General features: G+C 34.5%; 3 protein-coding genes and 1 long non-coding RNA gene across 6 annotated transcripts; 1 reads left to right on the top strand and 3 right to left on the bottom strand.

Annotated features, from left to right (window-relative positions):
* The first annotated feature begins 1,327 nt into the window (after positions 1–1,327).
* Positions 1,328–11,294, top strand: LOC149736912 (uncharacterized). 2 transcript variants are annotated; one of them, XM_089876226.1, is made up of 19 exons: positions 1,328–2,331; positions 3,074–3,141; positions 3,333–3,433; positions 3,849–4,096; positions 4,397–4,519; positions 4,689–4,948; positions 5,190–6,198; positions 6,266–6,415; positions 6,556–6,685; positions 6,984–7,060; positions 7,414–7,583; positions 7,783–7,895; positions 7,962–8,055; positions 8,265–8,411; positions 8,516–8,615; positions 8,809–8,972; positions 9,300–9,503; positions 9,630–9,729; positions 10,090–11,294. In XM_089876226.1, exons 1-19 carry the CDS (start codon positions 2,178–2,180, stop codon positions 10,263–10,265), a joined length of 3,588 nt encoding a protein of 1,195 aa, XP_089732352.1. In that variant the 5' UTR covers positions 1,328–2,177; the 3' UTR covers positions 10,266–11,294. The 2 variants fall into 2 exon arrangements, with proteins under 2 accessions (XP_089732352.1, XP_089732354.1); XM_089876228.1 differs by having other exon boundaries at positions 9,300–9,461; positions 9,627–9,729.
* Positions 6,006–8,814, bottom strand: LOC149736913 (uncharacterized). The gene is made up of 5 exons (XR_016384873.1): positions 8,663–8,814; positions 7,735–7,879; positions 7,224–7,333; positions 6,275–7,123; positions 6,006–6,189 (listed from the first exon to the last, which is right to left on the bottom strand). It is a non-coding gene; the product is annotated as an uncharacterized LOC149736913 (long non-coding RNA).
* LOC149736914 (adiponectin receptor protein 1-like) lies at positions 10,631–17,514 on the bottom strand. The gene is made up of 10 exons (XM_089876244.1): positions 17,202–17,514; positions 16,338–16,395; positions 15,711–15,867; positions 15,236–15,393; positions 14,716–14,902; positions 14,123–14,210; positions 13,597–13,696; positions 13,000–13,131; positions 12,372–12,433; positions 10,631–11,418 (listed from the first exon to the last, which is right to left on the bottom strand). Exons 1-10 carry the CDS (start codon positions 17,313–17,315, stop codon positions 11,296–11,298), a joined length of 1,179 nt encoding a protein of 392 aa, XP_089732370.1. The 5' UTR covers positions 17,316–17,514; the 3' UTR covers positions 10,631–11,295.
* Positions 17,515–17,941: 427 nt separating this feature from the next.
* On the bottom strand, positions 17,942–23,065 carry LOC149736915 (arrestin domain-containing protein 3-like). 2 transcript variants are annotated; one of them, XM_089876242.1, is made up of 9 exons: positions 22,908–23,065; positions 22,503–22,636; positions 22,050–22,172; positions 21,785–21,874; positions 21,151–21,287; positions 20,646–20,797; positions 20,246–20,501; positions 19,683–19,818; positions 17,942–19,413 (listed from the first exon to the last, which is right to left on the bottom strand). In XM_089876242.1, the coding sequence occupies exons 2-9, from the start codon at positions 22,618–22,620 to the stop codon at positions 19,205–19,207; spliced, it is 1,221 nt and encodes a 406-aa protein (XP_089732368.1). In that variant the 5' UTR covers positions 22,621–22,636; positions 22,908–23,065; the 3' UTR covers positions 17,942–19,204. The 2 variants fall into 2 exon arrangements, with proteins under 2 accessions (XP_089732368.1, XP_089732369.1); XM_089876243.1 differs by having other exon boundaries at positions 22,862–22,990.
* Positions 23,066–23,632: the final 567 nt, after the last annotated feature.

Genomic DNA, 23,632 nt, shown 5'->3' on the forward strand with positions numbered 1-23,632 from the left:
TCAAAACTTTTATGCAGTATGGTGGGGTGAGATAGGACACATTTAGCACATGATATCGAAATATACTGATCGTGTTTTAAACAATTAACAACGATTTATGGGAGTCGTGGGAATACGTTTTTTTATTTCCTTAAACAAATGAGACGAGAATAAAACGAATGAACAGGTGTCCCATCTTTCCCCAGCCCACTATATGGAGTTTATAAACAACCACAGCATAGCCAACAGCTTAAGAGATACACTGGGCGAAATCTAGTCCCAAAAATAATAAAAAAATCACACAAACCTACTGTTAGGTAATGTATCGGTACATTTTACATGTGGCACTAATTTTCTAAATTAGATTTGATTTGCATATACGATACACATAAAATGCGTAATCCTAAATTTGTCATTGCGCACAATAAAAGAGTTCACGGTTTATGCGAATGACGCTCATATATGCAAATCAATCTGACAACCTTAAATTAGCGATAAAGGTCGCTGCTTGTCTACGTTTACGTTGCAAAGGATTACAGACCGACGAAAGAATGACTAGCAAAAGTAATTTTTCAGTCACGACGATCTAAAATAGATTGCGGTAGGAGCTGGAAAAACAGGATGAAACCAGTTCGTGACCTCCTTTGCATAGTCATTCTGTAAATTGATACCAAAACAAGGCATAATAGCTTTCGTCTGCCGCAGCCAAACGTGATAATCTTACACAATTTTAAGAAGATCGCATCTCAACAATTGTGAAACTTGCAGCAATTGTGTGTATTTCCAGTCCGTATAATTCACCAAATCTAATGGCGCAATTAAGTCGATATCAAAACCTAAATCTAAAACTAACTAAACCATGACAGATTACTAAAGCTACCTTATGGCCTACTAATGTATTAAGTAGGCCATGAGCGGCCTCAGGGCTTTGGTTATTACATAGAAGTACCATGTTTTAATACTATACGGAAAATTTCTATAAAATGGCGAAAAAGATTGTTTAATGCCCAGCGTGTTTAAGGTTCTTCGCTTATTGACATGCTACATTAAAAACCTGCCATTCGTATAACGCATATGCCAAGTTCGATCTTTTCTGTGGGAATCAAAATTTACAGTAGCAACAAAGCTATGGTATCTTTCATCGTTCGCATCAATTTATCTTCCCAAAACATCACAAAATCGTAATTCCCTTTCTATATCCCGAGGCCTGGTCTAAGTGGTTACGGAACCACGTTTCTATAAAACGCATGCACTTATAAACAAACATAAAGCTTCTTGTCATTAGATTTGCGTGACGAATAGACCCTAGTTAGCAGATTTTACAAGTCCTAAGAGTGCAGGAAAAATAGACAAATTGTCCCAAGTGACAGCTTTTGTAGAAAGCATATTTTTGTATGTATAACAAAGTTACCCACTTTGCATGCAAGATAAGTATAGATATAGCTTGCAAAAATAAATTTCTATAAGTGTTTTATTCAGTAGCAGTGTTTAAAAATTGTATATTCCTCTTTATTTGGCGAAGTATTCAGCGTGCCAAAACTGCCCCGGGTAGAAATATTTGTCGCGTTTATTAATCAAAGTTTCGTTGAAGTCGTAGGTTATAAAGATTTAGAAGTGTGTATTGCGCTGAATTAAAGCGCTATTTTATAAAACTATATTTATTTTTGTTCGCTAAACGAGGAATTAAGTATACTGTTGATTGCGTTATATTTTTAACTATACATAGTAGGGTGGGGGAAGATGGGACACCTTTTCATTCCATTTTTCGTCGCATTTTGTAGTAAACAAATCAGGATATTTGAATATTATGTGCTAAAGAAGTCCCATCTTTCCCCTCCCTCTACTATATTTTGCCTTTTTTGCAAGGTGTATATAATGTAAAGTCGCATATATAGTGGGAAAACCTATATTGTTTTGATTTAGTGCAATATCAAGACGGTGAGAAATGGTCACGCATTTAACACATTAGTTGTGTATGCGCTTTACCCATAGCGTGTTTAATGTTTGTCGTATAGCCATTATTCATTTCCGTTTGTAGTTAATATTATAATGACTTTTCCATACTCAGCGCTATAAAGAAAACACAGACGATTCAAAATGTACAGTTTAAACGCAGCCGTTAGGTATAACCGAACTCCCTGTTTAAAACTGTTATGCAGCTATAATGTTTTACATAAGGTGAAAAGCGATTAGCCGTTATGGATTATATTCGCTGTATCTTGTTGCTTACATTATATAACCTGTGTTATGGCCACGTAAGGCTCACGTACCCACCGGCAAGGCAATATGAATTGGATTTTCTGGACAACGGAAGAACAAGAGGCCCATGCGGGTTCCCACCCAATCCTAACGGTTGGTGGATGGAATGTTTTTATATCAGTTTGTTATATAGGTTGGGAGAAGATGGGACATCTTTTCATTCTACTTCTCGTCCCATTTGGTAGTATACAAAGAAGATTTAAAGAAATATAAAACCGTATCCTCGCAACTTCCATATAGACCGTTGTTAATTGTTTAAAACACAATCAGGACATTTATTGGATATTATGTGCTACAAGTGTCCCGTCTTCCTTTACTGTACTATAACAGTCTGTTTTATCATTTTTTAGGGGATAGGAACCTAAATATGGCGCGGCACTTTAACTAGCTGGGTTTTAGGCCAGCAGAGTTGGCCTATTATTGCATATTTCTCCTTTGGTTGCTGGTTTGTTTGACAGTCTGTGTTTAATCTGCATTTAGTTGGAACTAACAAAATATGTAATTATAGATATTATCGGTATGCCTTGAAACTTATACGCACCACGAGAATATATCGCTGGATAAATTCTTAGATTGTCTACCGAGATAACACATAAACCTGCATGTGTAGTATACATACAAGAACGTACCAGCTATATACTTTATATAAGTACGGATTGCAATAGATTAGAAAGCGTGACTACACATAAATATTTCGCTGCTTATTTAAGTTTATTTCGTAAATAACAACGCGCTGTCATAATTGTTTACGAGTCTCTAAATACTCGTAAACGTTTCACAAGCGGGAATAAAAAACTAGTCATCTGAGATTAATAAACGACGTATTTAAACACAGAAAGACGAACTACGTTTGTGGAAGGCTCGGAAATAAACGTGACGTGGCACTTAGCGTATTCACATCGGGTAAGTAAATTAAAACAAAACTAAAAACTGTTTTACGCGCGGTTTTATGAAATATAACAGGTTTGGGTATAAGATGGGACATGTTGACATTTGGTAGTAAACAAATTTAATTTACTGAACTATAACCGTATTCTCACGACGTATGAAATCTGTCTCTTAAATACCAATGTCACATATACTTATGCATCAAGGGCGGTATACAAGTACAAGTCATACGAGATAGACCAGGGTTAGAATTTCGAGTCCTGGCAGACCTTACAGGAAGAAGGTTCGCTTTTAACAACGATTCAACGTAAGTGAGTTCTTTATTTAAACCTGAGCTATAGACAAACTATAAGACTCACTGTTCATGAATATACAAATTGCAAGATGTTTCATATACGTCGAAACGGCGGTATATGAATAATATATTGTCGGTGTGCTGCTTTATAGTTACAGTAGGGTGGGGGAAGATGGGACAGTTTATCATTCTGTTTTTTTAATCGCATCTGGTAGTAAACAAAGAATATTCAAAGAATTTTAAAAACGTTACCTCACGACTTCTTTAGAACGCGTGGTTAATTGTTTAAAACACGATTTCTAAAAGTGTTCCATCTAACCCCACCCTATACTATACATTTAAAGAACCTTTCGTGTATCCTGGCTTTATCGTTATAACGGTCCATTTATGCATGAATATCGCTCTATTTCGAACGTAATAATTTCAGACTTCAATCTGTGACCGTCTCGCTTCCACGCGGATTTGTGTGCGACTCCTGCACGCTTAGATTACTAAGACAAGCCTCTGAATGGAGTTCTAGCTACATGTTTTGGAGTTGTTCGGATATCGCTATCATACCAAGGCAACCAAATCTTTGCTTTGATGGGAAATGTTTAAACCAAGGATGGTGCAACACGACATCTGGGAACTGCAACTGCCCACGCCTATACACGGGCGATAGATGCCAATACAAAGGTATATGATCCATGCACAACTGGGTATCAGCTTCGCAAAGTATATTGCTCAACCAATGTCTACACTGTGGAGGTGTATGTCTCGGCGTATATAAGCCATTGTAAATTAATGCAACATTTTTTGGAGGGAAATGAGACACTTGTATGGCGCATCTGTAAAACTTCGCTGTGTGATCATCGTTCAAATTGAATAACATTTTTCAACGATATTAAGGTGTAGTCTGTAGTTGCACAGCATTTCAAGTTTTAGAGTCTTGTAGACGTTTCGAACACTTATAAAACGATCATCATTTATACACAGACGAATGCTGGTCGGACCGCGACTGCAGCAACAACGGGCAATGTATCGACACAAGAAGCACAACATACCCTAAGCTCGTGTGCTACTGTAACCCAGGATGGCTGGGAACACAATGCAATAAAGGTACGCATACATGCCTTATACATTCGAAGCGTTTTTACACTCTAGCCAATGGTGAAGTCAGTGTCGGAACCGTACACAAGGTGTATGAAATAGTACATCAACCGTGTTATAATAAGTCGTTTTAGGGCCACGCGAGGCTAACCAAGTTACATTTATTCTTTCAATGTAGAATCGCAGCTCCCAGAAGTGCCAGAACTTTCCAATAACAACGGGTATACCATGTTCAATTTAAGTCCAGGGAACGTTAGACTGTATTTGAAATATCTACAAGATTCGGCTGAAGTAGAAATAGCCGTCGAGGCAAGAACAAACAGCTGGGTTGGAATTGGTTGGAGACCTCTTAACCAAGTAGGCTGTCGTTTAATACCAGCGCTGAGGAACGACCAAGCTCGGTTTGAAGAAATTGTAACTGTGAGGAAATCTACTGCTGTAAGTCGAATGACGTGTGGGTGTGGTTAAATAAGGCTAACATAACACGTCACTAGAAACTTATGGTGTTGCAAGACACTAAGTCAAAATTAATCAAAGTGGTTCATAAACCTATTTGCATACCGTTAAAGTGAAAGCTATACAGTACCTATAATGAACGCATAAACCCTCATATAGACTGTATGTGCACATTAAAGAATGCACTTGTATGCGAACTTTCATGAGTCATTTTAATCAACAGAGTGCGCACATAGACCCTGAAAAACAGATTGAAGACGCGTTGGTATCCACGATGTCAACAAACTGTGGTACTGGTTTAGTAGAACGACCATCTGGCGAACCAGATCCAACAAGTGAACCAGAACCATCTGGCGAACCAGAACCAACAAGCGAACCAGAACCAACAAGTGAACCAGAACCAACGAGTGAACCAAAACCATCTGTAGAACCAGAGCCATATGGTGAACCAGAACCATCTAGTGAACCAGAACCATCTGGCGAATCAGAACCAACAAGTGAACCAGAACCACCTGTAGAACCAGAACCAACAAGTGAACCGGAACCACATGTAGAACCAGAACCATCTAGTGAACCGGAACCATCTAGTGAACCGGAACCATCTAGTGAACCAGAACCACCTGGTGAACCAGAACCATCAGTAGAACCAGAACCATCTGGTGGACCAGAACCATCTGGTGAACCAGAACCATCAGTAGAACCAGAACCATTTGGTGAACCAGAACCATCTGGTGAACCAGAACCATCAGTAGAACCAGAACCATTTGGTGAACCAGAACCATCTGGTGAACCAGAACCATCTGTTGAACCAGAACCATCTGATGAACCAGAACCAGATGGAGAACCAGAACCATCAGTAGAACCATCTGGTGAACCAGAACCAACAAGTGAACCAGAACCATCTGGTGAACCAGAACCATCTGTTGAACCAGAACCATCTGGTGGACCAGAACCATCTGTTGAACCAGAACCATCTGTTGAACCAGAACCATCTGGTGAACCAGAACCATCTGGTGGACCAGAACCATCTGGTGAACCAGAACCATCTGGTGGACCAGAACCATCTGGTGGACCAGAACCATCTGGTGAACCAGAACCATCTGGTGAACCAGAACCATCTGGTGGACCAGAACCATCTGGTGAACCAGAACCATCCGGGTTTGGTGGAAGTTCTCAAACACTAAGATTACACCCAATGGATTGTACAGACATCATTATAGGGTCTGTTAAAGGTAACAGTTAAATGAAATAAAATATTTTTGTTGGTTCTCTAATAAAGCATTAGCTATTGTGTTTTAGGAAACTTACTGAGAGTTGAGGACTCCTATACAAGAGATAGATCTACACCAAGAAGGGATAAGGTTTATGGTGGGCGTGATGATATTATAGCTGCTGCTGGATCACAAGTGGATGGATGGACAACTGTCATTGTGAGGAAGAAAGCTGTGGGTGAGTGGCTATTGTGATCAAACAACTGAAATGTGGACTGTCAAAATAAATTCTCCAAAAGGTTAATAAATAGAGCCAATACCGAAAGGCTACCACCACAAAATCAAATCATATTAAATACTGTTTTGAATTTATTTTAGCCACTCATTTTACCGATCACTCTATTCTGTTTGAGCCGATGCATTTTATTTGGGCCAAAGGCCAGGAGGTCGGCCAATATGTCCACACACCCGCATCAGGGATTGAAGCTTGCACAGCTACAGATTACAGGTTGAACTTTATTTTTTTTTTTGCAACAATTCAATGCGGCATGTTTAACGATTTGACCAGTGTAGCTTGTGAATTTTAAGTAAAGCATATATAGTTCGTTTATGAATAGCATGGTATATAATGACTGTGGTATAGTCCTACATCACGCCATTGGACCTGAGATTTAGGCCAGAATTAACCCATTACCCCAATGGCTAGTATTATGGGCACTATGTTTGGTTCTGATAAATATTGCAATGCCTTCTGTCTATTGGGTACAGTGTTCTAAATACAAAACATTAACTTTGTATTAATGCAGGTTCTACCGCCATGATGAACTTAAATACCACGGTACATCCATCACACAGCGAGGTTTTGCAACAATTAATCTCAATAGTAAGTGACTGCATGTATGGCATTGTATGTGAGCTGTTATTGCCTTTAGTACTTTTTTTTTCGCTGAAAGATTTCACCTTTTAAAGATCTGTGGTCCTTTTACCTTTCGTTTTAGTAACTATTACATTACCTTCCTATTTTACATCAAATAAATCAAACTTACTTCTAAAAGAGGTAACTTCACTAGTCAAAGTTAATATCATGTCTGTCGTTTTACCAGTGGTAGTACTTTGGCTAGTCAACTGGGGGCATGGGGGTGTTAGGTGCAATGATCTGAAATAAAATTATATTACAAAACTATAAAAATCAAAACAAGCAAATACATTATTTTTATTATTGCTTTATTTGTATAGGTTTAAACCAACCTCTGACCACAGCACCTACAACTACACCACCAGTACAATGTTCAACTAAATCTGGTGTGTTAAAAATGCCATTGAACTGCCACTGTGGGAAAGCTTTCAATTGTTTGTATCATATATCTTGGTCACTTACGAATGATGTCATCACATTTACATTAAAGGTGTAATTTTTTTAATTGAATACTGTTTTAGTTCTAAATATAGAACAAAATTATTAATTTAAGTGTTGGTAAAAAGGTACTACTGCGTTAGAAAAGAAAAGTTTTAAAATGTAAAAACTAAACGCCGGCTAAAGACATAGTCTTATAATACCTTAACATATGAAATGCAGTTGAAATGTGCTGTAACAATGTTTTTCAGTCTAGGACACAAGGATGGCTTGGGATTGGCATCAGTGATGACCGTTTCATGCCAAACACTGATGTATATGTTGGCTGGATTGATGCAAATGGAAACACTGTAGTACAAGATAGGTAAGAGTAAATGAAATAGCATTTATTTATTTGTCTTGATTAGATTTATATGATTTTTATGGTCAGATGGGCAAGTGGAAGATTTGAGCCAGCTATCGATGAAGAACAAAATATTGTTAATGTCAGTGGAAATTACTCCAACGGAGTTACCACAATACAGGTGACAAGTTAATGTGGTTTAAACCTTTGTATTTACATCTATAGATATTTGTATTCATATGGATGAAATTGTACGAATGAAATCAACATCATTTTTCATGAACATTTTTATCTTTGTGAATGGGGATATATATCTATTAAAACAATAGAGTCTTGCCATTATAGGTTATATAAATGAATAATAACCCCATCATATTCTATTCATTTCAGTTCTCACGATTGCGCAATACTTTGGATGTTGGCAGCGACTTATCCTTTACCGACACCGAGTGTCGACACATTTTATTCGCATCAGGAACAGTTTTGGGAGATCGGATAATGTATCATCAATTTAGATACCAAGTAACTACGTCTAAGGTAAAAGAAAATACCACAAATGTTACACCTACATTGGTATAATCACCCCCTACATTTACTTGAAATAAATCCTAATACCTGTTTCAATTTTACATTATAAAAAGCTCTGCATACGAGAGTGCATGTCTACAACTACAACAACTCAAATGACTACAATGGAAACAACCACAGCAGGCACAACCACAAGAACAGAAACAAACATTGGTAATATGCAGTGTTTTGATAAAAAGTTTACGCAAATTCAGGCTCACCTGCTTTTTTCCATAGTGTACGAGCCTATATTTCTCATGAATGGAATCCTAAATTTAGGCAGCACAACCAAACAACAGCATATAAAGTGAAGCTGTTGTTACACATGCATGCCATTATATTCCCCAACATTATAATTTATGTACAGGAACTGAGCCTGTAATACACAGACATGGTTTGGTGGGAAACAGCACAACACGTATGGTCACATTCACAGGGGGATTTAGAGTTATCAATTACTCATATGAACCAACATACATGGTCCCTGGATCATCGCAGCATACAAGACTGAAAGAACAATTTGAACATGATGTAAGCATCTTTCATAACAGTAAATATTAAAACAAATAAATTGTTTACTTTTTAAAGTCCAGGGCCAAAATATTTCCAAGGCAAAATCTTATATTTATTTGTCTTGACAAACAATGCTGCTGCTATTTATGAGAAGTTGTGTCTTTGGGCAACACACTTTACCATAATTTTAACTAAACTGCTGACCTGTCCAAACTGTAGGTAATACAAAAAAAACAACAAATTCACGGATTCCTGTCAATGTATAAAATATTTATTACAGATATTAGGAATTTTGTTATAACTTCCAGGATTAAGAAAAATAATTGATGAATATATTTTCACCAGATCAATGCAACATATTATGCAACAAGGCTTGTCAAAGAAAGATTTCTCAAAGTTTTGAACATTACTGTCATGAAATTAACAAGGGGTGTAAGAAATAAGTTGTTCGTAGAGTACACGGCTCAAACTGTCATATCTTCAAGGTTTAAAAGTCTTGGTCAACTGCAGATAAAAGATCAAATTGAAATTACAAATACTCTGCACTATGTATGTCAATGATATATCATGTTTATATTAGAAAACATGATGTTCTTCAATAATCTGTAACACAGAAGTTATTATAATATTATTCACATTTGATAAAATTGTTCACGAATATTACCTTCACAACAGACAGAGTTGGTTTATACATTCAAAGAAGCAGTGTTGGTCAACAGAGGTTTGTTTGGTGGAAATGGCCACCAATTAGATCCACAATCAATAAAAGCAATAGGTAAACATTAATTAGAATATAATATTGCAACTATTATTAAAAGAAATTCTCAGGTTATGAAATAATGCTGTTGTTATATAACTTTACCATCCACTTTGAAAACTGCTTTTACTATTAATGCAGTTTTTAAAAACATTTGCAGCAACATGGCCAACATAATTGTGGCTTTTCTCTTCCATTTTGCATATCAAAGAACTCTGTACACTAGACTAAAAATATGGGATTAAAACTGTTTTAATTATGGCATCGGGCGATTAGTGGCTTTCTACATTCCTTTTCATTTTCTTCTTGGTCAGTCATTTTCGCACAACTTCATTCTCACATCCCATGTCTTAAACTTCCTGTTTTCTTTCTTTTTAGTGTTCAGAACCTGGGAGGAGCTAAGAGACTACCCAGACCTAGCATCACTAGATGTCTCCCTACTTAGCGATGATTCATCTATGACATCACAAAGCATTGACATCGCAATTGGCGCAGGATTGGGAGGGGGGTTGGTGTGGTTTGTTGCTTACCTGTTGTACAGAAAGTTTATGTGAAGTTAAAACATTTTTTCACTGCAACATTATTATTCACTAACATTTTTCTTGTTCTGTCATACAAACATTTTTTTATCCAAGTAAGGAAATGGACATTATTTATGATGGGAAGAATAAATATGAAATCATGAACAAAACACGGCTAACTCTTTCTAGAGAGACATACTATAATATAAAAGTGAGCATGAGGTTTATGACTACACCATGTGTGTCTGGTGTATAAGAAGACACCAACATTATAACTTGACAGTGACCAAGGGGTCTATAAGTATCATAGCATCTCGCATTAGTAACTGTTCAATCTTGCAATTCTACTGTGGCGTTTTTATCTCAACCCATCCATATTTGACATATTTTAACAACTCTTTACATTTAAGTGAGGGAATTGTAATAAGTGATCGTGAAGAAACCAATTACCAACAAAAAAGTAAAATTACCGCACATAAAAGTTTCTAAAAACTGAAAACCACAAAATTGTGCAAAACTCCCTTAGATAACACCCCGTGTATGAATATAACTACAATGCCCACCAGGAATTGGTTGCACACAAGTAAACAAATATAAGGAACAGAAAGACAATGTTATCTGGTTTTAACACACCTTTAAGGGGTATTTAGGTTGTGTAAAACAACATATGAAAGGTTTAAGCACATATCCTAGGTCACACAGATTTTTTAGCAAAATTGCCTATTTTAACATAAGCTGTTTTATAAATTTCATATAGTTAAACTAAAAAATATAATAAAATAGCAGTTTTTGGTAATTTAAAATAATTAAAGGAAGTAAACTCTGAAGTGATGTGCGTTGTTGTGAAAGTGCTAAATTATATTTATTCAACAAAAACATATATTTTCACAAATTTGTGAATTTTCACATATATTCAAAAATTATAGCAGAAACATAAAGGTATAAATAAAGTCTCTTTATCTTAAATCTGCCAAGACTTGTGCATCCAAGAATGCATAGCAAACCATAAATCGACTTTTTAAAGAACTTATAATAAATTATTTTTGAATTACGAATTAAAAAATTAAACATTAGCCATGCATTGCCCGCCATCTAAAAAGCGAAATTGCTGAAGATTTGAAATCCCATGGAAGTGAACCACAGCTGCCAACACTACAAGGATATGGAATATTTGGTGGCTCTGAAACTAAATAAAAAACTGCATTGTTTGGGGGGAAGTGAAGTTATTTTATATATATGACCTAATTGTTTTTATTATAGGTGTTTTAAAACAAAAACCATTTTCAGTGATTTCAGAAGTAAAAATGATAGTTGTAACAACATGTTAGTTTCGGGCTATGATAAAAGTGATATAAAACAACAATTTTGTCATATGTATATACATGCTGTTATGTTAATCAATGTTTTAGAAAACCATAAAACAGAGTTTTTGTTTGAAACCCCTGGGGATAGGTGTGGGACACCATGCTTTAAACAAACAATGTAAACATTTAGAGGATAGTTTTATTTTGTTACAGCTCTAGTTAAAACCAAACCTATTATGACGTGATATAAAATCCATACATTAATTAGTAACCAGCAGTAATATTATTCAATAACAAAAATGCATTGTCATTTGATAAGCACTGCTGCTTATGTTTGTTGGTTATGTAACAAAGGGTTTTGTGACGTAACACTCTCACCATGTGATACACATTCTATATGAACAATGCTGTAATGTTTGTTGCGAGGCAACATAATAATTTGTATAAGCCATGCAAAACAAACACTATTATTCCTTTATTTTATGATGTAGTGCTCAGTGGAATAGTCAAGACCATATCTTGGGGACTGAGGTTTACTTTTTTATGGTGTACACTTGTTTGGTATAAATGCCTTATTAATACCTATAAATGTATTGATAATACACAGTAGATAAATGAGCGAACTTGGGGCAATGGGCCAATTCTGGCCTAAATCCTACGACCCATGCCATGTCATGCTGCGGGACCTTACCCAGATGGAATATAATGACTTAGTAAAAAAAGAAGATCAACCCAACAACATTACAAAATAATCTAGCTATTTTTTGTTATCACATAAACTCTCTTTATCTAAACATTAAAACTAAATAACTCTGTACACAGCTAATTTACTTACCCATAGATCACATTTTCCTGGGAAATATCTCTCCGGTATTCTTTTTGCATAAAGAAATGCTCCTGAAATATAAAATACATAATTTACAATGTTGTTTGAGGTAACATACATGACAAACTGATTAACCATTAAATAATAGAAAGCAGGATTTACAGCAGAGTAAACAACAATCTATTTTGCTCTAGTGCAAACAGGAACAAGAATATCTTAGAAATAGAAAATTTTCCTGTTTATGACAAGCAAAAACATTAATACCAATATACTGTTGCACTGCTTTCAATTAGATTTTAAGATAACTTTAGGGAAAATACAATTTGTTTAATAATTTGTAAAATTATAAAATGTTTTAATTTAGACAATGAGTTAAATTTTGGTTCTACTAGTCTTCATAATGAAGTTTGTTATAACCTAAAGCAAACCTAATACCCTTGGGCATGTATACTAATTACCAATATTCTCTACTCAGTATATATATAAAGACAACAATATTACTGTCTGAACATACATTATAAAAATTATCATACATCCTAAATTTCTAAAAATGTCGTCCTAAATTTCTAAAAATGTCGCTCAAAGAATATTTTAAAAACCGCAATAAAAAAGGCAGGTTGCGATACATTACATGTACCTGTTAGATAAAGGACAGCCATGAGAATGAGCCATCCAAGTTGGCCAACTGTAACGGATCTAAGGAATCCTTGTCGAACCATTGTATGTACAGCTGGTACAATCCCACTTAAACCAAGTGCAGCAAACAACACTGTCGAAAACATTGGTGATTGTTATACAACAACAACATGCCATAACATATGGGCAATAAAAATAACTGTAAAAGTAAACTAACTATGTTGAACAAAACAATGGTTTTAGTTGTCGATAGGCAACCATATAAGATTTCTATGCTGAGGTTTATAAATTGGCGTTGTATTTAATACCTAACCACAAAACACAAAACCACCAAAATGATACATATATTTCTGTATTAGTAGCTTTAGATCTACTAAATTTAACAGATTATAGACATTGTTGGTTATAAGGAATTTGGCTGGAGGTTTATTATTAAGTTTCACTTTAACAGCATATACAATCAGAAAAAACAAATTTGTATGCAAACTGTAGGAAAATGAATAGGACCATTAAAACAACAAGTCATATTTATAATGATAATGGTTAATGAATGGTGCTATGGGTAAATACTATTATGAGATACAATTAGGGGTCTGACCTGCACGAACACTTCTATATTTTGCTGTACTGAACTTTTCCCATTGAGATATCACAATGCACAAGACACCAAGAACACAAACACATGACATGTAAATCACCTGAAGATATGGAACATATTAATAGCTGTATGACAAGGACAGGAGTTGCTACAGTATTCAGGTAAGCAATATGTTTATAAATAGATCCCGTGTAAATATAACAGCATGCCGAGACTGAAAAGTGATCCTACATGTAATTTGCTTTGGATTTTTTGAGAACTCCTACACCATAGTGTGAGACAGTGTGGCACAGCTTTTAAAACCTTTTCGAGTTTTTGGAAGAAAGATTTGTTTGTTTTTTTAAACATTGTTTTGAACTCATAAACATTCGCTTTTTTATTTTTTGAATACAGTAACATGGTTAGATTAATTAAAACAACGAAGAAAAGAGAATAATCCACTAACTGAAAGTCGTTAAACACTAGATAAGTTAATGCAGTGCAGTAATAAATTAGTAACAAGTGCTTGGTTGCATAAATTATTTACCTTGGGTTCTATGTCGCAATAGAATGAATAGTAGATCCAAGGAACAAAGGAGCCCATTATCATAAGAGCTATTCCAGAATAATCTAACCTAAAAGAAGAATTTTATTTTCATTATGTTGTTAACTTAAGACAAAGAGGATTTGTAAAGAAAGAATGTAGAATGATTCGGGCATCTGCATCCATGGTCACTGTTAATTAAGCTGCAATCTTCCTATAATTAAAATGCAGGGAAACATATGGAAACTGCAGGTGCAAATGGTGTAACAAAGACAGCCGTTGTGTATAACAGGATACACCGTACAAAGTGGGGCAAGCCATTGAGAAACCACACAGTGTGTACATCCTGCTTTTATGTACTTCGAATCAGCAATCAACTTACATAGAATATGAATTCAGCAGAATATAAACCAATATTTTTGTCTATTTAGAATCCTTACTGTTGAGGACCTGAGATAATAGGCCAACTCAGTTGTGAAAACTTACAGCCCTATAGGTTGTCAGGATTTGTCAGTGACCTTACCCACGTATAATAGAATTTCTGTTTTAGTATTTAAAAGGATTAAACCTTGTGTAAATATTATTAAATCACTTACTTTCCAAAAATTCTAAAAACCCTTTCAGAATGACAACCCATTGTGTGGAAAAGTGTAGAAAAACATAAACAGAGGACGGCTCCGAGGAAAAACAGGAAAAAAACAACTTTTTCCTGCCATTCGCTAATGAATTGTGTTGCAGGGAGGCATAGAAAGTATATGCATATCCCAATGAATAAAACGAAACCTGTAAATGTATGTATTTGAATCACTTAATCTTATAATTTGTTAATAAATGCAGAGGTAAAAAAACAGTTTGTTAAACCTGTTAAACCATTCCTATATATTTTGAACACTAAAATCAAAATACTGTTAGTCTGTTATTGCTAAATAGTTTGTATAATGTAAAGTCAGTTAATCATTTATATACTTTAAAAGTCAATGTGTAACACTTGGCACAGTAACATTCCGAATAAGTTAGAATTAAAGAATAAACATATAACATAAAAACTTATTGGTAAGCAGAAAAACATATGCCACATAGACATTGTAACAGAGGTCCAAAGTTTATCCCACTCACCTATTAAATGAGTCCAAATGTTTCCTGTTTCTGTGTGGAGTCGAAATATTGAGCCAAAACAAGCTTTAAAGCACGGCATTTGTGGCCTATGCCAATGGTGGAGAAACTCATTATCTTGCTGCCATTCCTGAAGCTGGAAAAATGATACTACTCTCCAACTGTGGAATGGATTACATGCCGTGGTTAGTTTGGATTAAAAGAGCTTTTAGTGACCCTCAATTTAATCAACACAATGTGCAAAAACAACATGCTGGTATAACGTTTGTACACAGTCTAGCTTACGTATTTAAATTAAAAAAGCAAATATCTATGTGAAATTAATGTACTAGTTAAAGAAGAACAGCAATTGTGATTCAAATAAACAATAACATTAAACTGCTTATGGAAATATATCCTCAGAGTGATTGCTACTGTTGCATTAAATTTAGGACTGTTTTGTATAAGCTAAGAAGCTTATTAACTTTTATTCACTTACCGGCCATCCCACACTTTGTGGGCGAAGCGATCTACTTTGTCAATAGCATTATGCAGAGTTTCTTTAGCATGGTGGCTAATCTCCTTTGCAGCAAGTACAGGGTTATCTATATATCCCAATGCACTGTGTGCTGACTGGTTTACATTTAGTAATTGACCTGTGGGAAAATGCATTGTAGCTAAGGATGTGTAAGACTTGGCAAATATAGAAAGATTAATTGTTTAGGTGTAAGGACATGCCAAAACTGAACAGCAGTTAATTGGGATGCATGGGCAATCACTACATGGCTTTTACTTAAAACAACACTTCAACAGATTATAAGTATAATAAGTAAAGCAGGCGTATTTAAAACATTAACCTTAATTTTTGGGATTACATACAAACTAAACAGACTTTTATTTATGTATAACACTTTAAGCAGAAGTGGGACTGTTTTCAAAGCATGCAAATCAATAAGCTATGCATGGCCTATGCAATTTTATGCAGTTTAGTAGAATTACCATATTCTTAATATTTAAATCTTTGACATAGAATTTACAGTCTTGCATGCAGCAAGAAACAGTTTGTAACAGTATACTGTTCAATATATGATAAGTTGTTCTATGGTTTTATCAACAACAAACACACCTTCAGGAAACAAGGCTTCCTCTTCCTTATCATCGCTATCTGAACCATTGTTAATTATCTAAAAAACAAGACATTGTTATTTGTTATATAAACATAATAATATATAACATACCAAAATGTTTAATTATCTCTTCCGTTACAGTAGCAAAAACTGGGTTAATTAATGTTAATACAACAACAAAGAGAAAGGAATTAACAACAAAACGACAGCCATTTTATATAAAAGTCTTGCAAAGGGATTATCCACCCTTGTGATTCATCTTTATGTGGTAGTCTAATTAGAATAAGGTCCACAGTTTGGTTATTCTCACTTATTTAATTAATGTGTCAGTACCTAATTCCTATTGGTTCTTGCACACTTACGATCAAATTTTATTTGACATCAAAACTGATTATGGAATAAATTTTGGTGCTTACACGGAATACAAAATTAAAACAGTATATCTAGCAATGAGAATTTTTATAAATGTTGTGGAATGTAGTACTAAACACACTGAGTATTGTAAACAATGGAACAAAAAATGAAGTATAACAAAGTGTTATAGGGAAAACCTGGTTATTTCAGGTTATCAATAAGTCACAAGTGAAAATAATAAAATATGGCTCAGATGTAAAGATTCATAAAATATTAAAATCTACTCCAGTCTGGCTTACTTAACCATAGGGGTCTATCTTTTAAAAAACAAGGTACCGTTTATGTCATATCGACTCATATGCGTAAGTTATTACCTTCAATTGTTACGTTACTACTAATCAACCTGTTCTGAGTAGCCAGATAATCACATAAAGTATTATAATAGATCTTATGTCATACATAGTATGCATACCTATTATAGACACCAATGTTACAAACATTATACTTACATTGAGTTGTGGGCATGAGGACGATAGAAGTGTTGAATTATTCCTAACTCTGATATTATCTTCATCATCACATCGGTTGACAGCACGCAAATTAACCGATTGGTCTTCGTACATTTTTTTCGATTTTACTGATTAAGATGTAGAAATATTTACGTTCGTTCGAAACAGAACGAAGGCCTATGCTTTCCACGACTTCTGTTTGGACATGAATTTAGCTGTAATACGATATACTAAACACCTATATTGTTTATTATTGCTGTATACATTAAGAACTAAAGTCACATGAGTTTACAATGACACAGCTCCAAATCTCACCTTCACACGCTCAAGTTAAATTAACAAGTGGCCAAAATTAGTACAGAAGGGCATTTTTTCTCGCGATCTCTCGCATCGCTTTTTTCTTTTAAAAACAAATTGCCAATAGTAACAAAAAACAAAGAAACACGATGCTAATTCTCTCACCCCCTGAAAAATCGCAATGGGTAAAAGGCAAATATCGTGAAGCCAGTAGTTTAAAAATGTGATATTTTTGATTGTCATCCTGCACGTGATTAGTTATTCACAAGGCCCACTAAAGATTAAATACGAACGAAAGGTGCATGTTTTTCAATTCTCGATCGAAGTTACATGATTGTGACAGTCGTATCGCTTTGAACATAATATAATCTTCAGTGATGCTTTTACATTCATTTTCAATGCCCCTTTTTATTATTGAGAAAGCACAAAACTATCAATCTGCATTTTGCATTAGGTTGTAGATTTATTTCATGCCAGTAAAGGGTATATCTGAAGGCTGCTGTACGGTATTAGCAAAAATAAAGAATTGATAGGAAACAATGTACCGATATCAAAAAACAATCATTTGCAATACATTATTGTAGATACTCATACCAGTTTAACAAAGTTGTTAAAAAACATACTTTTGAAAAACACCGTTGAAACTATATCTTTTGCATTATTAAAGGATAAATCTAGGGCTGAATTTAACACCGAAGCTTCCAGAACTATAAGTTGTTTTAAAAAAAACAAAGCAGGTAAACTTAATTTGACCTGAATTAAAAATGTCACGCAATTGTGGAAACGCGATTGCGATTAACATATTATATATTTATCAAGTTTCTGAAAGGGTGTTTAAGTGTAATTCCGATTCAAATTCAGCCCGGAGTATAGTATATTTAGAATTAGCAAAAGTTTCTGATATACCAATTTCATGCACACATTACATAGTAAATCAACATTCGATATTGTCTAACTACAGTACTTAACCATTTTATCATGCTAATAATAATTCTACATGAAGACACAAAACTAATGTCATGCTAGCAATGATTTTATATATAACACTATGCAATATAAATGTGGAAACGATATCTTACTGTTAGGGTGGTAAGTTTCTCTGAGTAAACACAAATACAAAAACTGCAACCGTACACAAAAAGGTTGAGATAAAATAAAAGTGTTAAAATGATTAGTACAAGTGGTAGTTTAAGTTTAACATTTTGGGCTTTGATTGACATTCATATTGAAGTGAAACCCTCTTTGTTTAAATATATAAAATAAGTGTAAGAGTTTGTCAAGGTATAATAGCAAAAAAGCTGGGAAAACGTGAAACATTATACTAAGACAGGTATGGTATGTAGTGCAGTAGAACTGTACATATTTTGAAGCACCAAGATTAGCAATATATATCGAGAAGGGAGTCATGAAAGAACAATAAAACTAATAAACGGTAAGTTGTGGCATTGATCTTGAAAGGAAAAAACAAGAGTAAAATGGTTATTAAATTGTTTTCAGACAAGAGATCAAAGAATGTAGAGAAAAGGCAAAAAGTTTAGTTTTGAATTTTTAATATGCTAGAAATAAACCGGTTATAACCTATTTTGTATCACTTATTGCTAGTAAACATGTTGTATTTATAGCAGTAAAAATTAAAAAAATGCTGATATACTTGGTTGTATGTGAAGCACTTTGGTTCTTTAAAAAATGAAAAAGTGATAATATACTTAGTTATAAGTAAATGCGGATTGAGACCAGTCGTAGTACTGCGTGGGTGCAGGGGGCGCACTTGGGTTGTATGTATCTTTTGCCATTGCCTCCCCATAACTAGGTGGAGGGGGCTCATAGTTTACCTTTCCAGGTCCTAGTGAAACACCAACAATATCACTGGGTTGGGATGCTGGAACTGAAGTAGTGGGAGGTAGGTATGCTGAAACTGTAAATGTAATAACTGTGTTATACTGTAAATGAAAAAAATGTGTTATTTTTGAACTCTTATGTGAGTTTTTTCCATTCCGTGCCTACTGTGTACCATTTATTGCAGTAAATTCAATGTTTAAAAACCCTAGAACCAGCTATGTTGAAACTAATTAGGTTTCAAATAAAACAGTGTTTTAAGTCAGGGGTTTATAATTTATACAGCTCTAATCTCTTAAATGTAACGACCATAATTAAAAATGAAGTAAAGATTATATGACAGCATACATTCATATTGAGGTGCAGTTGGTTGTGCTTGTATTTGTGTTTGTTCTGTTTCATCAGACATCTTGCTACCAATGGTAACTGTCATCGGTTGTAGATTCATAGTCGCACCACATAGACCAGGTAATGTGCAACAAACCTAAACAAAAATAACATTGATTTACGTTTACCTTATTCGTTAACTTACAGTGGTACTATAGGGAAAAACTAACATTGGTTTAGATTTACCTTTTTTGATAACTTACACTTACAGTGGTACTGGTACCCTTAAGAAAAAACAACATTGGTTTTTAAACTTATAACAGGCTGAGTAAGTAGTAGTATTATCACATCAGAAGTATGGATTCCATTTTATACAAAGCAAATCACTGTGGTAAATCGCTTTTAGTTTTATTTCAATATCAAACCCTTCATTTGTTTTGCATGTTGCTTTTAAGTTGTTAGATTATATATTGATGCATTATCAGACCTGGACAAGTCGATGTTTGCTTATTAGTGTTTTACCACAACACTAAAGCAACTTCAATGGAAATTAAGTTAACATTGCTAAAGATAAAAACATAAACCTGCAGAGTATATGTAACATCTATGATGTTGCAATACTTTAATCCTGTTGCAACAACATCAGGGATGGTTAAAGTTGCTTCATTTCGCAAAGTTCTTCTCTGGTTTGATGGAATAGGTTCGCTTTTCCATTTAGCGACAGTAAATTCCTTTTCTTTCTGTTTTGTGTTTCCGGATGAAGTCCAACTGAAGTCAGAACGCTTTCCAAAACATGTCACATTTTGTTTCAGTTTCATGGTGTATGTCATTGGTTCAGCACTGTCGGAATATATGAAAAGTCAAACTAATATATTAGTGATACCCAATCAATTAAACAAACAAGTTGAAAGTAGTACCTAAAAACCTATTGAGATATATCAGCTTTGACAGCTTAACACAATTTGGCTATTCTTTGTTACTTACGATCCATTATCGATAAATCCATTAAAAATAACTGTATCGCCAGGAACATAGCCCGCTTTATCAGTTGTTAAGTCAAACTTAGCGGAAGACTTGCTGCAGCAGCAACACGCATCTTCTTGCTCTCCTTGGACTTGAAGAGGTCGAAAAAACTCCTGTAAAAAAACAAGAAATTAGGTTATTTGGAAGTAAAAAGAAAAACTGATATTGCACTGTAAAATGTGTCACACAGCTACACACATTATTAAGAAATTTTTAGAACAATACTTATTTAAAAAACTGTATATATATAACAAAGTGAACATATTCATCTTAGTATTTTTATAGCAAGGTCAGTATTTACTATGTTATATAACTGCTGCAATGGGAATTGTCAAAATAACATAGAAGCTTTCACAAACAGGGCATAAGGTCAGGACCCAGGACCATTTGTTAACCAATTCTAGACTACCATACATAACATAAAATACTAAAATTAGCATGCATATTCATAAAATACATTACTTACAGCAGCAGCATTGGGTTCTGAGGATAAATCCATTGGATTTTGAAGTATAAAAGGCAGAGATGTAACTTCTTCAGTAGACAGTAGTCCAGGTTTCAAATATACCACTTGTACTCCATAGAAAACATCCCCATACATACCTGGAAACCAGTTTAAAAGCTGTTTAGCAAATATGATAGTAATATTCTGTTACTTCTTCTACCAGGCATAATGTAAATAATGTTTTGGACTTTTGGCAATTTAATATAATACATGTTGCACTAGATAAGGTGCTAAATAATTGTTTATGATATCAATTTTAATTGTTTTGCAATTACCTCTCCTTATTTAAAACAAGAAGCAGGAAGTAATGACAAAAGAGCAGTTATTAACATGCTAGAATATGACTTATTGCTGCTGGTATCTATATCATTTTTAATGAAGTGAGATGTCACCACAACAATTAAAACAGCAGTTATATTATATGTTTTAGCAAGCCTAAGTATAATGCATTGAGTCCATTTTTCACATTAGTCAGGGAGGTTGTTCCCTATGTTTGACAACTGTGAGTGCAACTGTAATTTGGCAATGTGACTCCATTTTGTTAATATTTGAAAAAGGCATTACCCATGATACAAATATATACATATATACTGACTCATAAATGAAGATGGGCAGTCATGTGGTATGGTGAATGAGAATGGTTTCAGATGATTTCCAGTAGAGATAGATGTTTCTGGCTGATTTTCTGTTAATAAATAACACATTCCACTAACATTACATAAAAGTGAGCAGCCCTTACAAAACAATTTTATGTAATCACACTATTTTTTATTAATGCTCAACTCGTAACTTTCCATTTATTTTTAGCTGAAATAGGGAATTTTCCATTCCTTAATAAACTGCAACAATTATTGATTTACCTCCTCCCCAGATAAAAGAGTCTTTTACAAAATAATCCTCCCTTCCTTTGTAAGTCTTCTCATCGTCACCACTCCCCGATGTCCACCTCACCTTGCAGAATCCAATCATTTGAACTTTGAGCCCTGGAAAATACATATTTATAAAGCTACAGTCCTATGGTGCTACACGCAGGAATGGTCCTGTGGTGCGCTGGTGCCACAAGGTAATGATACCTTTTTAGGCCTTATTTTGCCCAGTATTTAAAAAAATAACAGTTTAATATTATATTTATATATATACAAGGGTACGTAACCTATTCCCCTTGTTACATAAGGTGATATTTAACTTTAAAATAAAAACAATTCTACATTGATTATGGATGGTGCTTTAGTTTATGGGAATAATGGACTAGGTTCCCATACAGTAGACAATAGTGAATAAACAGTCAACACACAAGTATTGTACATACTTACATAAGACTTTAGTAGAGCTTTCTAGAACCTCAATGGCAGCATTTCCACTCACAACATCTCCAATTTTATACTTGTTTTTGTCGTTGGTGAAAGTTAAAGCAACTTTAATTTTTCCCATACTTTACAAAATTTGGCTGAAAATAAATCATGTTTTTAAAATGTCACTGTAATTTAAAATTGGAACTTAAAGTCTTAAGTTATAAAATTTCCAATATCAATACTGGGGAAAAACGGTTTGTTTACATAAGCAGGGCAAAGAATAGACAAGAGTCCCGACGGCTGAGTTAACTTCAGAAGTAGAAATATCTAAAATCCAAATTCACGTTTGCACGAGTCAAGTTATTTAAGAGTATAAAAACCCGTTGCACGTCACATCACGACAGACTGAAACCATAGTGTACTCACAGTATACTATGCTGAAACACGTTCAGATCTTGTGTAACGTCTGTTGGTATTCGGAAACTCCCCCTTTAAGCCCTGACGTCATTGATCACGTGAATCACGCGCACATACCTACGAAACACATTTGATATTTTTTTTTAGAAAATTCAGAATTTCTGGGTAAAGAGGTATGCGATCACAAGACGGGAAATGTTAAAGTGATGATCAAACCCACACAATAAGCCTGGGTTAAAACATGGGAGTCCCATTTGGTCCGGTGTCGCAAAAAAATCGTTCCCCGAAAAAATCGTTCTCATTACACAAACTGCGCATGCGCATGAAGTGGTGGTCACGTGATTAGGATTTTCCAAAGCGTCGATGAAATATATTTATTCCGCTTGCAAGATGCACTTCATTATATATGTGCAAAATGTTGCCAGGAATACCTATTTATGTTTTTTCGTTGTTAACGTTGAAGGTATAAGCACCAACGTTAACAAATGGAAAAGAAAAATGAAATGATGATTAATTAACAGTTAATACAGTCATTTAAATAAATGCTGCCAAATTTTACTTTGGTAACATAAACGTCACAATAATAATCCGAACATACGTAAACAATTTATGTTGTCATTAACTTTATTAAATATTAAGCACATTTTACATGTACAGTCAATCCCGTAGGGGCGTAGGGCGTAGTTCATATCCAATAATTTTTCTATAAGAGATAAAAGTATATATTAAAAAGA

This window comes from Ciona robusta, chromosome 4 (genome assembly GCF_009617815.1).
Source record: "Ciona robusta chromosome 4, ASM961781v2".
NCBI lineage: Eukaryota > Metazoa > Chordata > Ascidiacea > Phlebobranchia > Cionidae > Ciona > Ciona robusta.